Source organism: Lampris incognitus, chromosome 7 (assembly GCF_029633865.1).
Source record: "Lampris incognitus isolate fLamInc1 chromosome 7, fLamInc1.hap2, whole genome shotgun sequence".
In the NCBI taxonomy this organism is placed as follows: domain Eukaryota; kingdom Metazoa; phylum Chordata; class Actinopteri; order Lampriformes; family Lampridae; genus Lampris; species Lampris incognitus.
Window position 1 is genome coordinate 32,822,124 of NC_079217.1, and position 17,279 is coordinate 32,839,402.

At 40.4% G+C, this 17,279-nt stretch overlaps 1 protein-coding gene across 1 annotated transcript; it reads left to right on the forward strand.

The window, feature by feature from the left end:
* The first annotated feature begins 49 nt into the window (after nucleotides 1-49).
* siae (sialic acid acetylesterase) lies at nucleotides 50-16,905 on the forward strand. Its single transcript, XM_056283981.1, has 10 exons — nucleotides 50-245; nucleotides 1,428-1,589; nucleotides 2,461-2,615; nucleotides 5,775-5,913; nucleotides 6,328-6,496; nucleotides 6,661-6,758; nucleotides 10,188-10,321; nucleotides 13,411-13,565; nucleotides 14,990-15,176; nucleotides 16,520-16,905. Exons 1-10 carry the CDS (start codon nucleotides 188-190, stop codon nucleotides 16,760-16,762), a joined length of 1,500 nt encoding a protein of 499 aa, XP_056139956.1. The 5' UTR covers nucleotides 50-187; the 3' UTR covers nucleotides 16,763-16,905.
* The last annotated feature ends 374 nt before the right edge of the window (nucleotides 16,906-17,279 follow it).

Consider the following 17,279-nt stretch of genomic DNA (forward strand, 5'->3'; position numbering starts at 1 on the left):
CCTTGCTTTGTCCAGCGCAGGCGCTGTAGTCAGCCGGAGTGATTTTAAGAGCACCGCTGTCCTACCAGTCTAACTTGATCCGAAGAAAAGTAATGATCACAGGATCTCGGGTCATCTGGCGATCTGATTCATCATGACAACAGTTCAGCGTTTGTGAACACGGCGTGGTTTGCTTTGTGTACCTGAAATGGCAACAATAACATGTATTTGTTCTGCTCTTACGTTTCTTGCGCTTTACGCCTGTGGTGAGTTAGGTCACTGTGTGTCATGTAGTGCGACTGTCTTGTGTTGACACCGAAGCTGCTGTGTTATGTTACCCTGAGCATTAATGCAACACAAACTAGGATCTAGCCAGGAGACAACAGCGCAAGTAAGTGCCAAAAAACTGGGTTCAAGTCCGATAGGACATGTCAATAGGCAGTGCACAAAGGCAATGCATAGGGAGCAAAGAAGCGGTTTTTATATATATATATATATATATATATATATATATATATATATATATATATATATATATATATATACCATAAAGTGTGGAGGTGTTAGAGAAAGAGCTGGATCTTTAGTGTCTTCTTAAAGACGGAGAGGGACTCAGCTGGTCGAATGGAGTTGGGTCACTTGTTCCACCACCGGGGAACTACAGAAGAGAAGAGTCCGGCTAGTGACTTAGCGCCCCGTTGTGGTGGACGCGCCAGGCGCCTTTCTTTGGCAGAGCGTAGTGAGCGCGACTGTGTAGACCCGAATGAGGGAGTTCAGGTAGGCGGCAGCCGTTTTAGTTGCTAGTTTGTAAGCAAGCATTAAGGTTTTGAATTTGATGTGGGCAGCAGCTGCCAGCGGAGGGATATGAACAGCGGAGTGACGTGCCGTTTTGGGTGGGTTGAAGACCAGACGCGCCGCCACGGTCTGGATCGTTTGCAGAGGTTTGGAAGTGCATGCAGGGAGACCAGCCAGTAAGGAGTTGCAGTAGTCCATACGTGATATAACAGGAGCCTGTATCACCTGTTTATGTGTTAAATGTCAGTATAGGCTGAGTGTTCACTCCTCCAGGAGTCATACACAACACGTTTTGATGCAATTATAACTTCAAACTGTCCAATTTTAATTTTCCACTATCTTATATAATTACAATTCTTAAAAGCACGAGGTCAACATCTTAGAAGGTTTAAAAAAATCTACAATATGTACACTAAACACTCATTTTTAGTATTCTAAATAATGCATATTAGAATTAGGTCTAATTGCATTCTATATGATTTTGGTCCTTTAAAGTTGTATCAGTTAATAATTTGCATGATTACTACATTTCAACTTAACGAGCCAGTTTTTCAGTGAGCATAAGTACAGTAAGCCATTTTCTCAGATGCAAAGAGCTTCCTCCTACAGAGAAAGTTTCTGATGGTATATATGACTGCTTTGTTTGTTTGCAGCTGGAGACTTGCGTTTTGCATCCTACTATGATAACTCCATGGTGCTGCAGAGGTCTCCAGAGAGAGCCGTGCTGTGGGGCTACGGGCTTGATGGTGCACAGGTCACCGTCTCACTGTCGGGACTGGTTACCCAGAAAACCCATCCAGTCACAGTGACAAAAGGTGGGCGCTGCCATTTGTAGACTTATGCTTGCATCTCTAGAGTATTCAGAGTAATATATACCGCCTGTTTTTGAGTGCCCCCAACATTCAAAACCTCTGAAAAAAACATGTTTTCCTTTTTAATTATGTGCTTGAATTTCATCACACAGGGAAAAAAGAAAGCACTTAGACCTCATTTCCATACCAGTGCAACACATTTAGGGTGCAGAACCCATAGTTATCAGCCTATATTGATAAGGTTGCATGGATGCCACACCCAGCCTATGAGAGACTAATGGCGTTTTCACACTGGCCAAAAAACCCACTAACATCTGCCTTTGGTCAATGTAACATTCACCACTTAGCGGGGTTTTTTGGCCAGTGTGAAAGGGGTATAAGAAGTCTTTTTAAGTGCTGCAATGGACATCTAAGCATATTGCAATTGTTCGTGTGATGTATTTCTAAATTAAACCAAGACCCAGTGGAGCTTAGAGCTGCTTCCTTACTTTGCATATACTAGTATGACTTTTACCCCCTGCTACAGTGAAAACATGGCGAACTAGTGACACAAAAATTGATCGTCATTCTTAATCTTAATTATACAATGGAATGTATAAAATATTAGCAGCAGCTCCTTCATAGTGACAATCAGTTTGGTACAGTGGATTTGTTAAATGTCAGAAGGCTTTGAAATCCTTGTTTAGTCTGTTTCCACCTCTGTTTGTATTCAAATGTGTAATAAGTGAGAAGTAAAAAAACAGAACTGACCTGGTCACTCAAATGTGTTTGAAGGAGTGCAAAGTGTTCCTTATATTATTTGCTGCTGGTATACTGTACAGCATATTATAGCTTCTTCAGGTGGGATCCTGATAAGTTATATTCACATATACAGGCATCTGGAGAGTCACCCTTGACCCCGTTGAAGCTGGGGGTCCCTATAATGTGACAGCTGCCCTTCAGAACATCACAGTCAATCTTACAGATGTGCTGTTTGGAGATGTCTGGCTTTGTGGAGGGCAAAGCAACATGGCCTTCGCAATGTCTCAGGTAGGCCGAGGCTAGCAAACAGCTGACATGTGCCAGATCATGTATTCACAATGTTTATGTAAATATGCATTTACTATATGAATCTATATATATATATATATATATGTGTGTGTGTGTGTGTGTGTGTGTGTGTGTGTGTGTGTGTGTGTGTGTATAAAATCCAGTGAGCCAAATAAATTCTTTATGAGACAGTACAAGCCTGTTTCATGGCATTAGCAATTTTTGTTTCGTTTCAACTGTATATTAATGGGAGTGTTTCGCATGGATCGAGGAGTATCAAATCAAGGATAAAGACATTCCTTTCTAGGAGGCTTAACTGTTCATGAGTTTACAACAGTAAAAATTTCTCTTTTGAGTAAGACTGAAACTGATTTTTTTTATTTTCTCAATAGCTAAACTATCTCTTTAATGTCATTCATTCATTTTGTTATATTGTCATTCATTCATGTCATTCATTCTCTTTCATTTATAAGTCATAGCTTACAAATTACAGCAGAAGATATTTTATTTTATTTATTTTGTGCGTTTACTTAAAACAAAGGATTGAAATTTATTTGAGGGATGATATGTTCCAGTCCATTAGTTAATTATTCGGACTTAGGTAGCATACTATTACCAGACCCTGGAATAAATTTCCTGTTACAGTACAATTTAAATCTGGTCTCATTTTGATTTATTTCTATTTAAAATAGAACACATAGATACTTGGTTACATACTGAATAAGAAAAAAATTGGCATGTTGGGGTGTTTCTTTAACAAAATTTTATATAATCCAGTGAATCAAGTAAATTCTTTATGAGACAGTACAAGCCTGTTTCATGCAATAAGCAATCATCAGCTGTCAATAAAGCTACTCAAAGTTATCTATAACTTTGTTAAATGAAACACTCAACGGTAGGGAAAGTGCTCAACAAATTTATATATATATATATATATATATATATATATATATATATATATATATATATATATATATATATATATATACACTACCGTTCAAAAGTTTGGGATCACATTGAAATGTCCATATTTTTGAAGGAAAAGCACTGTACTGTTCAATGAAGATAACTTTAAACTAGTCTTCACTTTAAAGAAATACACTCTATACATTGCTAATGTGGTAAATGACTATTCTAGCTGCAAATGTCTGGTTTTTGGTGCAATATCTACATAGCTGTATAGAGGCCCATTTCAAGCAACTATCACTCCAGTGTTCTAATGGTACAATGTGTTTGCTCATTGGCTCAGAAGGCTAATTGATGATTAGAAAACCCTTGTGCAATCATGTTCACACATCTGAAAACAGTTTAGCTCGTTACAGAAGCTACAAAACTGACCTTCTTTTGAGCAGATTGAGTTTCTGGAGCATCACATTTGTGGGGTCAATTAAATGCTCAAAATGGCCAGAAAAAGAGAACTTTCATCTGAAACTCGACAGTCTATTCTTGTTCTTAGAAATGAAGGCTATTCCATGCGAGAAATTGCTAAGAAATTGAAGATTTCCTACACCGGTGTGTACTACTCCCTTCAGAGGACAGCACAAACAGGCTCTAACCAGAGTAGAAAAAGAAGTGGGAGGCCGCGTTGCACAACTGAGCAAGAAGATAAGTACATTAGAGTCTCTAGTTTGAGAAACAGACGCCTCACAGGTCCCCAACTGGCATCTTCATTAAATAGTACCCGCAAAACACCAGTGTCAACATCTACAGTGAAGAGGCGGCTGCGGGATTCTGGGCTTCAGGGCAGAGTGGCAAAGAAAAAGCCATATCTGAGACTGACCAATAAAAGAAAAAGATTAAGATGGGCAAAAGAACACAGACATTGGACAGAGGAAGACTGGAAAAAAGTGTTGTGGACGGATGAATCCAAGTTTGAGGTGTTTGGATCACAAAGAAGAACGTTTGTGAGACGCAGAACAAATGAAAAGATGCTGGAAGAATGCCTGACGCCATCTGTTAAGCATGGTGGAGGTAATGTGATGGTCTGGGGTTGCTTTGGTGCTGGTAAGGTGGGAGATTTGTACAGGGTAAAAGGGATTCTGAATAAGGAAGGCTATCACTCCATTTTGCAACGCCATGCCATACCCAGTGGACAGCGCTTGATTGGAGCCAATTTCATCCTACAACAGGACAATGACCCTAAACACACCTCCAAATTGTGCAAGAACTATTTAGAGCAGAAGCAGGCAGCTGGTATTCTATCGGTAATGGAGTGGCCAGCGCAGTCACCAGATCTGAACCCCATTGAGCTGTTGTGGGAGCAGCTTGACCGTATGGTACGCAAGAAGTGCCCATCCAACCAATCCAACTTGTGGGAGCTGCTTCTGGAAGCGTGGGGTGCAATTTCTCCAGATTACCTCAACAAATTAACAGCTAGAATGCCAAAGGTCTGCAATGCTGTAATTGCTGCAAATGGAGGATTCTTTGACGAAAGCAAAGTTTGATGTAAAAAAAATCTTATTTCAAATACAAATCATTATTTCTAACCTTGTCAATGTCTTGACTCTATTTTCTATTCATTTCACAACATATGGTGGTGAATAAGTGTGACTTTTCATGGAAAACACAAAATTGTTTGGGTGATCCCAAACTTTTGAACGGTAGTGTATATATATATATATATATATATAGCTTTTTTTTCCGGAAACCATCAATGGTGTTGATAGAAGTGCTCAACTAATGAGGAGCGGAATATCAATACAGATGCAGGAAAAAAAACAAAACAAACTTTTAATACATAGCAGTACAAGCTTGCTTTGTGCGTTGCACACTGCTATGTATGATTTTTTTTTTTTTGCTGCATCTGTATTAATATATATATATATATATATATATATATATATATATATATATATATATATATATATATATTTATATTTATTTATTTTTCCGGAAACCATTAATGGTGTCGATAAAAGTGCTGAAAAAATGAAGAGCGGAATATTAACATAGATATGGGGGGGACTTTGTTGCAGCTAGAAAAGCGATTTATAAAATGCAACTTGATTGATTGATTGAATTTGATTTAATTTAAGTAAAGTTTTTTCCTACATCTATCTATATACGTATATATAGTGTGTGTGTGTGTGTGTGTGTGTGTGTGTGTGTGTGTGTGTGTGTGTGTGTGTGTGTGTGTGTGTGTTTTAATGCACATAATAGATTTTCAATGCCTCAGAGGAACTGGACCTTGCAGCTAAGTATCCCCAAGTGCGGATTTTTATGGCAGGTTTGGACTTAAATGAAACTGAGCTGACAGACTTGTCTCAGGTGGAACTATCTTGGTCTATACCTACCCCAAGTAAGGGCATACTTCATTTCATATTTAATTCATAATTATATAATAATTCAATATATATTTTTTTAATTCTGTGGTGTTCAATGGGCTTTGCTTCTTTGATTTGTAGCACTGAACACTATTTGAACCAGTTATTATTGAATAGAATTACCAACTGTTCATGTTCTAATTCAACCTACTCTCTTCTTTTACATTAAAACTACTGTTGTTATGCAAATATACCATTCTTAACCATCACTTCTACATTTTCTAAAGCATTTACAATTGAGTTTTTACAAACAGTCGAGTACTCTAATCACCTCATATGTCCGACTCAACATATTACCATGTATCTGCTGATGCGTGTGTGTGTGTGTGTGTGTGTGTGTGTGTGTGTGTGTGTGTGTGTGTGTGTGTGTGGCGGGATGATAATTTCAGTGAATCTGGCCAACTTTTCAGCAGTGTGCTGGCTTTTTGGCCGCTACATGTATGAGAAGCTGAGGTACCCCATTGGCCTAGTGCAGTCCTGTTGGGGGGGGACCCCAATAGAAGCCTGGTCATCTTTAAGAGCCCTCTGTCAATGTGGCCTAGAGGAGACTGAAGACAGGTCAGGGGACAGAAATATGTAACTTTGACAAACCTGTGTACTTGTACTGTATCATATAGGCCTAGTATTTGTTTTTGCAACTCAAACATCTAATTGCATAATAAGATTTCCATATTTACTGAGCCTGGATGCTTTGCACTAATCTCCCTGTTTAATCTTTGAAGCAATGATCCCAGTCCTAAAGACAGAAATTCTGTCCTCTGGAATGCAATGATTCATCCACTCGTCAACATGACGCTGAAAGGGGCCATCTGGTACCAAGGTACTGTCATACTATGGCTTACATATTGACAGGGATGGGTAGAGTACTGAAAATCTGTACTCAAATAAAAGTACAATTACTTCCATAAAAAAATGACTCAAGTAAAAGTGAAAATTACCATTTGAGAAACCTACTCAAGTAAAGGTAAAAAAGTACCAGGTCAATAAATTACTCAAAGTACAAGTTACTTTTCATTCATGTTTTTTTAGGGTGTGCGGGCCATTAACGTGTGCTTTTCACAGAGGATCGCCCGGTTTAATGGCCACAGCTATTACAGCAGATCACTGGTTTGATTGTCATGCCACTGTCCCAGTTTAGATGGTTTGTACTGTGTCTGTTTAGAAGGTTGGGGTAAACTGCTTAGCTGAGACTGCCGAAGTCACTTAGATGAGTGATGAAACGTTTCTTAAAATAAACAGTGTCCAGATGAACTGATTCAACTCTTGTGATTTCCTCACCTGGATTATTGAGCATGCATAAAGACATGTTAATGTCATTATCATAACATCAAAGATTAACGTGACACACGAAAACGTTAACATAGCTAACGTTAGCTGGCTAACTACATTCTCACAATATGTGCAACTTCGATGTGCTTGCGAGGTTAGAAGAGGAGTTTTTAAAAGCAGAGATCTCTGTGTTTTTCGGGAGGCATAGCAAGCACTTCATCATGTAACTGTTGCTTTTTTGAGATTTTGGTATGAAAAGTGTGGCCAGATGTGGCCAGGGATTGTCTCTGGAAACTGCCTCTTGTCACGGTTGCTCCGTCATCGTCAGGTGGTGCTTGTTTGGCAACTTGGCATCTGCAGTACAGGTGCTCTTCCCCGACACCCAATCCCCGCATTTTGAGCAGACTACTTGTAACGAAGGTACAGATATAAATGGCAAATGTAGTGAAGTAAAATGTCGATTATTCACCTGTACTCGCCTGTGACATTCGACTTCCCTGACACTATCTGGTATGAAACCATCTCTACTAGATTTGAAATATTTCTCAAATCATGTTTGACCTTGCATCAATAACCAAAATAAGTTTTGCAGTGGCTTTTCGTCGCTGGTATGATCAGGGCGTCTCAAAAGAGTTCTGCAGTTGGATTTGCTCATGCAGATAGGATTCTTTGTTAGGTTTGGGTGTTTTAATGGTTTGATTTCCGTAGTATACTGTCCAGCAGAGCAAATCAAAATTTGTGTAATTTCTTTTCCCTCAAAGCAAAACATTTCTGTAACCCTTTACATCTTCATTACCATGGTTCCCATAGATCATTTATCATTTGGACCATTTTCTGTCTTAAATGAAAAGTGCTTTTGACAAATACTAGAGAACTCCTGTCTGTGTCATGGGAGCTATTTACTTATCTTCCCTAATGTGCCAAAGCAATGAGAAATAAAAAACAATCCCTACCAAATCAAAAAAAGGAGACAAGACGGTTTTAAAGAAAACTAGCAATCAAATTAGCCTTTATTATCCCACGCAGAGAGGTGATGTTTTTGTGTTGTTTTGTTCTAGTGAGGAGATTTAAGATCTGGGAGAGGTATTGAATTTCGAAATGCAGAATATATATGAGCTGCTGAAATAGGGCCCTGTGATGGGCTGGCAGTTTGTCCAGGGTATCTCCCCGCCTGCCACCCAATGACTGCTGGGATAGGCTCCAGCATCCCCGTAACCCCAATTTGGATAAGCGGCTTGGATAATGGATGGATGGATGGATGTCTGTTAACTACTATACAGAAAAACAGCTGCAGCAAATATGACATTTTCAGAAAAGGTGAACAAAGCTCCCTAAATATCCAGCCATTATCTTAACTGCTTATCCTGCTCTCAGGGTCACGGGGATGCTGAAGCCTATTCCAGCAGTCATTGGGCGGCAGGTGGGGAGACACCCTGGACAGGCCACCAGGCCATCACAGGGCCCACACACACACACACACACACACACACACACACACACACACACACACACACACACACACACACACACACACACACACACTCATTCATACCTATGGACAATTTAGTATGGCCAATTCACCAGACTTGCATGTCTTTGGACTGTGGGAGGAAACCAGAGCCCCTGGAGGAAACCCACACAGACATGGGGAGAACATGCAAACTCCACACAGAGGACAACCCGGGATGACCCACCAAGGTTGGACTACCCTGGGGCTCGAACCCAGGCCCTTCTTGCTGTGAGGCAACCGCGCTAACCAGTGCGTCACCGTGCTGCCTAAATAATCCGATTGATTTTGTTTTTTTTGTTAATTGGGTCAAGATCACAAGAAAGGTCAAAATCAACTGAAAGTTTCTGGCTGTAACTTTGTCAGGAATTGTCTTTATGCATGCTCAATAATCCAGGTAAGAAAATCAAAGAAGGTTGAATCAGTTCATCTGGATACAGCGTTTATTGAGCGATATGTTTCATTATCATTTAATTTCACTTAGCTGAGTGATGAAATGTATCTGTCAATAAACTATGTATCCAAATGAACTGATTCAACCTTCTTTGATTTCTCAGGAATTGTTTTTACTTCAGCTTGAGTGAGTGCCTTGGTTTGAAGGTCGGTGGTGGTCACACTCCCAGGGGTCTAGGGATGGGCTCTGTGATTGCTTTTTGACTCTTAATACTTGGTCAACTTAGTATTAAATCGGCCTGTCTCATGAAGCCTGCAGCTATTGAAAATTTTATTTTTATCAATCAAATGTCATCTAATTACAGATAAAAGTGTGTAATTGAAAAACAAATCATGTAAATTTTTTCATAGTAAACTCATTTTAGTCCTCTAGATCAGTTGTTCTCAACCTTTTTGGGGTCCTGGACCCCCTGCGTATTTTTGATCTACCCTGAGGACCCCTCCACCTGATCTTGGGGGAGGGGGGTTGCAATTTGATAGAAACAGTAGAAACTGCATTTTAAATTGCATTATAGCATTTATTCACTCTTTGGGGCAAAAATAAGAGCTTTCAGTTGTAACTTAGATATAGTTAACAAACAATTCTTATGCAGTAACTTTCAGATATATGTAACAAAACAGAATATGTATTCAGTAACTTTCATATATATGTAACAACAGAATTTTTATGCAGTAACTTTTAACAATGCAAACGGGAGCAAGATCTGTTATTAAAATACAATAAATTACACGTGTGAAACAGATGTAATTAGAGAAAAAAGTCCTGTTACCCTTTATAGTTTAGGTAGATAAAGGTCTCAGTCACATTTGAGTAAAATAATCCTATTTCTATAAATGTCATAGGATCTTTTTTTTAAATATATTTTATTTTCACGGACCCCTTGCAATCACACCACGGACCACTAGGGGTCCGCGGACCCCCGGTTGAGAAACACTGCTCTAGATCACAGTAAGCTTGTTTTAGTCCTCAAGCTTTGATAAATTCCCCTCACAGAAGAGCACTGCTATGTGTTTCCTAAGGTGAACAAAATGCAGACTATCATCAGGACAAGTATGCCTGTTCCTTCCCTGCCATGATTGATGACTGGAGGCTTATTTTCCATCAGGGCACAGGGGGACAGACAGCCTTAGACTTTCCCTTTGGATTTGTCCAGGTGCGTCAGTATGCTTATTATTATTACTAATAATGATAATAATCAGAACAACTGGAGATGCTAATACAAAAATATATCGCAACCAAGCTGCAGAGAAGCTTTTGGGAGTAAACAGAATGCACATGAAGAAATAAGAAATAGTCATCCTGACTTGCCTGTGCCTAAAACCCACTTAATAAATTTGCATTTCAAATTTAACTTCATCTCTGAAGCACAGCAGCACCCCACTTCACACACTTTCAGGGCAAGGGGAGATGCAGCAGTCACTCCACACAGATTTGGGCGTAAAACTGGAATTTGTGTTAACTCTATTACTAGGGATGTTAAATGTTAAATATTTGCAGAGTCTAAGTATAAAACGGAAGAGAAATACCATCCCTGCAGCCTGTAGTTAAACATTTCATGGCTTACTCTGAAAGTCGCCATTAACTTAGACTTTGGCATGAACCATTCCCACCACAGTGAATGAGTTGCTGTATTTACAAATAGCCTACAATTGCAGCCCAAAAAGTTCCTGTTTCTGATGCCTTCAGGTCATTAAGATAAGCCCTTCAATGCTGATTTGATATTGTTTTGTTTGTGCATTGGTTCTGTTGACAACAGACTTGTCATCTCCTCACCCACTCGCTTTCTAAGCATGCACAAAAATTAGGTCTAATCTTTGTTCCAGAGGAATCAGAAATGAAGTATATGATGATAAGCATAAAGATAGTGTTTAAGATCCAGACTGCATACCAGGGCATGCAGATTTCAGTGTGCAAAGCTGGTGACACTTAAACTTACTGGCTTCTTTATTACAACACATGTCTGTTAACACACAGCCCTTTCCTCCAGACCACAAATCACATGACTGTGAATCACTTTATTAAAGCATGCAAGGTCAAGAGGCTCAGTGACCGTTTGACTAAATGTTGGGATGGGCAAAACTAAAGGTCTTATACCCTTTTTACACCAAGGACCTGTGTTCAAGTCAGGTATTGCATGACATCACATTAGTGTGAGCTGTAAAAGTCAGTGAAGTCAGCCAGTCAGTCGCTCAAGCCACGTCAAGCCTTTTTCACTGAGTAACCTGCATTAAACATGTGGGTCCCCTACAGATGATGAAAGATGTACATTATTAATCCCCGTGGAAAAATTCCTCATCTGCATTTAACCCATCCCAACACACACTGGAAGCAGCTGTGTAGCTATAGGAGCAGTGGGCAGCCACCATACAGCACCCGCAGACCAACTCCTCTTCTTCTTTCCATTGCCTTGGTCAGGGGCACAGAGACGAGTATTAACCCTAACATGCATGTCTTTTTGATGGTGGGAGGAAACCGAAGCACCCGACGGAAAACCAGGCAGACATGGGGAAAGCATGCAAACCCCACACAGAAAGGACCTGGGATGGCCTGGGGTTTGAACCCAGGACCTTCTTGCTGTGAGGCAACAGTGCTAACCACTGGGCCACCATGCCACCCTGTTACCCAGCAACAGAAGTTGCTTTACACATTTCCATTGGCTAATTAGTGTGTTAACTCTTTTTTGACAAAAGCAAAAACTGCCTCAAGTGAGCCTATAAACTTTATTGTGATATCTGTTTTGTTTGGTTTTTTTTTGTCACAATTCAGTGTTTATATTCAGCCTTTATCAATTTGAAATATAAAATTTTGCAAAAGCTGGCTTGATGGAAACCCCACAACAGACAGACAGAACCAGCACTAACAATTGTCAGTAGTACTGTCAATGCTGGTTCATCCAACAGAGCCACTATTAATGTTATTATCTACAGCTGTGTTTATCCTGCTATGCTACCAAAACTGTGCTATGCTACTGAGTACCAAAACCAGCCTGCCATGTTTACACGTTACATGGTTTTTAACCTGTAGATGTCAGGCAAACTCACTAAAAGGCTCTAGGGATTAGTTTAAAAAGCAGAATATGATTTGCGTCATGGTTAGTGCTCAGGTTTCAGTGATATGTTCAAGACTGATATTGAACGGATAGATAAAAAATAAAATTATATTTAATAAGGTTCTTTTTTCTTTTTTTCTTTTGCAGCATTGCTAAAGAAGTGGTATTCTAGTTACTTGTCAAATAGACACAGGGTATCTCACTTTAGGGCATAGACAATTCACAGATCAGTTTATTTTAACTTCATATGTGCATTTATTTATGTGATGCACCCTGTGATGGCCTGGCGGCCTGTCCAGGGTGTATCCCCACCTGCCACCCAATGACTGCTGGGATAGGCTCAAGCATCTCGCGACCCCGATTGGGATAAGTGGCATGGATAATAGGTGGCTGGATGGATGTGCATTTAAAAATGACCCTTTCAGACCAGGATGAATTTATATGGTGTCTGCAAAACTAAAAATGTATATGAGCACCTTTGGTAAATGTAAGAGATTGTTATTGAAACAGAATATTAAAATAAACTACTGCTTACTGTTTATTTAGCAATGCCCTTTATAAAAGGACATATTAACCTTACAATAGACCTCTTTATTTTCTAAAATATATATCAACATTTGAAAAAGAAATGGTTCAATTCATTATTTGAGTTACTGGTGATGAACGTTTGGGAAAAAAGAATCTGTATCGTATCTTTATAGTGTCTGGTGATGATGATGATGATGATGATGATGATGATGATGATGATGGTTAAACATACAAGGGTGAGCAGGTGAGGAAATCAATAGGCAGAGTTTATATGCATAACTTCACCAAATTGATATCAGTCTGTACTTGTTAACTGATTTTTTTAGCAATAATGTTAGTATTGTACTAATGTGATTTCCTTTACAAACTTCTTTAATCCATGTTGAAATAAAGAACCTTCATCATTCTAGATGGCGTTTATTGTAAAGCTACATGCCACAACACAATTGATTAGCATGATTTAAACCAACCTGACTGCAGTATCAGATAGGTGGGGGTTCAGATGACATCAAGTGAGTTTGCTGATTGTCAAAAACCTTCTTGAGCTCATTGCAGTGTCCTAAGTAGTAAAAGCTCGTCTTTAGGTGCCTATGTAATCTCAAAAGGCTAGTATCTCAAATTACCATGTATTGAAGGCCTAATACATGGAGTATTTGTGCATGCAGCTCTCTACTTACAGAAAAGGCTCCAAAAATGAAGGCTTTCCCAACATCCGTTGGCACCAGACAGCTGACACTGGCTTTGTTCCCAACCTGAGAATGAAGAGAACCTTCATGGCTGTGGCAATGGATTTGCCAGATGAGACCTCACCCTATGGCACGTGAGTATGTTTATAGTGGCTGCAGGGAGTGAAACACAAACAAGGAAAAGCATTATGCCCCCTTTACATGAGTGCATAATTAACATTATCCATATTTTACACAACACAACAGAATATGTACATCTATTGACATTTTTGTTTGCTTGTGGGGTATACAACAGAGATCCCTTGTTAGATATATATATCTACAATCCACTCTGGGCTCTGACTCATTTTCCAATTAAAGTTTAATTCCTTTCAAACTTTTGGAAGACATTAATGCCTGCACAGGTTTTGAAGAGTTTGGTTGGTGTTTAATTTATTCTCCAAACTTCCCTGCAATTCCAAAATCTTACATGAGCCAGAGATTTTCAAATACACTTTCTATACTCCTTCAGACTTTTCCAACCTGCATAGGAACCTTGACCTCTGTATGGTCCTTAAGCATAAACTTTAAGACATGCAGTACATGGATGCATAAGTCAACTCCTAGAACGCACTTTACGGTGAACAAATGCCTTCTGACACTAATGCATTTCATATAATAGAGACAAAATTATGTCCAAATTGCTATCACTTAACTGCTATACTTGTGAAAAGTAATCCTTAGAAAATGATTGACATGGTCTCAAGACACAACAGATAGCTTGGCAAGCCATGTGGTGAGGAAGGCCAATACTTTCCTTTAATGCCCAGGTGACCCTCTTTAAGGGGCAGTTTGAGCCTTTTCACTATGCTTCTGTAGCGAATTCAGGGGGCAGCCGGGAACCACCGCCCAGCCAGGAATCGATCCCGGATAGCCCGCACCACGGGCGACTGCATTAACCAGTCAACTAAAGGGTCTGACCTGTTAGCCAAGGGCTTGCGAGTCTACACATCCATGGTCATTACATTACTACCTTCCTTCGGGAAGCACGTCCCTGTGCTTCAGCATATCAGCTCCCTCACACCTCTGGGTGCACGTGCTTCCGATGGCCTCAAGGTCTCATCATCCCACTTCTGACACCAATGTTGTGAATTCAGAGGCAGATGGGCAGTGAACCCGGGTTGCCCGCACCATGGGCAACTGCACTAACCAGTCAAGTAAAGGGTCTGACCCTTTAGTTGACTGGTTAGCGTAGTCAGCTATGGTGCAGGCTGTCTGGGTTTGATTCCAGACTGCCCCCTGAATTTGCTACACTTCAACATGTCGGGATAAAATCAGATAATGTATCCCCACGTCAGTAAGAATACTTAATTTGTATGGAATGTGGTTTCCCATAGTGTATGGAAACATTTTCACTGATTATTCTCTTACCACTTAATGTCTTGATATTTTTTTAGTTCAGTCTCATGAAATGACTCATGATATACTGTATCCTTTGCTCAGAGCTTTTAAAATCCTTTTCTACTGGCAAAATTTATTTTATGGAACAATGGAATTTTAATTAGAATTTGTGCTTCAGTATCCACCCCAGGGACAAGCAGGATGTTGCCTACAGACTAACATTGGGAGCAAGAGCAGTGGCTTATGGAGATAAGGATGTGCAGTTCCTTGGACCTTTCCCCTACAAAATCTTGGTTGCTCAGGCGCATCTCAATGTCACCTATGACCAGACGATCTCTATCAACCCATCTCAAGATATCTTTGAGGTAAGGCTAGCAGACATTTAATCAATGGGGTACTTCTGCTAATCTTAATCTACTAAACTTTGTTGGCAAGATCAAATGCATGTTATGTATATTCTGGAAAGGAAAAACAAAAGTTATACCATCATTATTAGCTAATTAAGAAAAAAAAACTTTCCTTACTTCCCAAGAAATTAATATGATGTGCCAGGTACTACTCTCGCTTTGTAAACCAGACCATGGGCTCTATTTTCTTTTTTGGACCCCCCCCCCTTTTTTTTCTCACCAGTTGTACTTGGCCAATTACCATATTTTTCTGAGCCATCCTGGTCACTGCTCCACCCCCTCTGCCAAGCCGGGGAGGGCTGCCAACATTCCAATTCTGACTCTAAAATCCACACTGCTACCCTTCCTCCTCTTCCGCTGCTTCTGGACATGCCTTCCCCCTCTCCTTCTCCTTCACCCAACAGTAGCATAGTAGTTTCCACTGGCACCCTGCTGGCCACCAGTACTGGTGGTGGTCATTGGTCACCAGGGCCTCGGCCGATATGGTATGGAAATCTGACTTCTGATTCGCCTAATTGATTTGGCAAAGGTTTTACACCAGATGCCCTTCCTGATGCAACCCTCCGCATTTATTCGGGCTTGGGACTGGCATTAAGAATGCACTGGCTTGTGCATCCTCAGAAGCTGGCTTAATAAATCATTAAACCAGTAACAACTAAATGAATGCAATGCTCTTAACAAGTTAATCAGAAGAAAAAAACAAAACATCAATATGCAGCTGGTGAATTTGATGTAAATCAAGGAATTTGCGCTCATCATGACATAGAAAATTCAAATTGGCGAAATGAATGTCTGCTTGGTCCAAGACCGAAGGGGCTAATTTTTGGCCAGAACTTGTGTAAAGACTGACACCAGAACAGTGCAAGTCCGAATAAACACCACAATGGTAACTGTACTAGTCCGCCATCGTTTTAACAGTGAAAATTTCACTACACTGTAATACTATGTGAGCTTTTTTTCCTTTACTAGGGGAGGACTGTTTTCGATTCTAAATTTTCTATTTAAGAGACATAAATTGATAAGAAACAGCTAGGTCAGGTTGTACTTTACTGATCTCCTTCAGGTAAGATTTATATTCATTTCAAAAACAAGGTAAAGTATCATACTCACCTTTTCTCGAAAAATTATTATGAGTCCGCACTGTCTGAGATCGAGTCAAGTTCCAGTCATTATGCTATTAAGTCCAAGATGAGTGTGATTCCATATTCAAGTACAAACCTTACTACTACCTCACTCATATATGTAATCAGTGATCAGTAGGCATTGGCATTTTCTCATTTTGTTTGTTTTTTTGTCTCAAGATCTGCTGCTCAGCCCTGAAGGTGCCATGTGGTCCTCAGTCCATTTGGCTTCCAGCTCCCATCATGCAGTGGGACTTTAACACTGTCAAGGTGTCCACCAGTGTGTGTCAACCTTCTGAAAGAGTGGCTGGTCTTCGATATGCATGGAAAGATTGGCCCTGCGACTTCAAGGCTTGTCCAATTTACAGCACTAGTGGGATTTTACCTGCACCTCCATTTAAAATCAACCGCTGGCCAGGATAGGACCAGAGAAGCCAGGGAATGGAATATTCTGTATGCCCACAACATACAATACCTTTTCTTTTTTTTCCTCCCCTTTTCTCCCCAATTGTATCTGGCTAATTACCCCACGCTTCCGAGCTGTCCCAGTCACTGCTCCACCCCCTCTGCCGATCCACGGAGGGCTGCAGACTACCACATGCCTCCTCCGATACATGTGGAGTCGCCAGCTGCTTGTTTTCACCTGATAGTGAGGAGTGTCACCAAGAGGACGTAGCATGTGGGAGGACCACACTATTCCCCCCAGTTCCCCCTCCCCCCCGAATAGGCGCCCTGACCGACCAGAGTAGGCGCTAGTGCAGCGACCAGGACACACCCACATCTGGCTTCCCACCCGCAGACACGGCCAATTGTGTCTGTAGAGACGCCCAGCCAAGCCAGAGGTAACACGGGGATTCGAACCGGGATCCCCGTGTTGGTAGGCAATGGAATAGACTGCTACGCGATCCGAACGCCCCCTACAATACCTTTTCTTATTGTT

Bases quoted from the DNA above. Each gene is read 5' to 3' on its own strand.
- siae (XM_056283981.1), top strand. From the start codon at position 188: ATGGCAACAATAACATGTATTTGTTCTGCTCTTACGTTTCTTGCGCTT. The intron at 2,616-5,774 runs GTAGGCCGAGGC...TGCACATAATAG, and splicing joins TGGCCTTCGCAATGTCTCAG to ATTTTCAATGCCTCAGAGGA. The intron at 13,566-14,989 runs GTGAGTATGTTT...TTTGTGCTTCAG, and splicing joins GAGACCTCACCCTATGGCAC to TATCCACCCCAGGGACAAGC.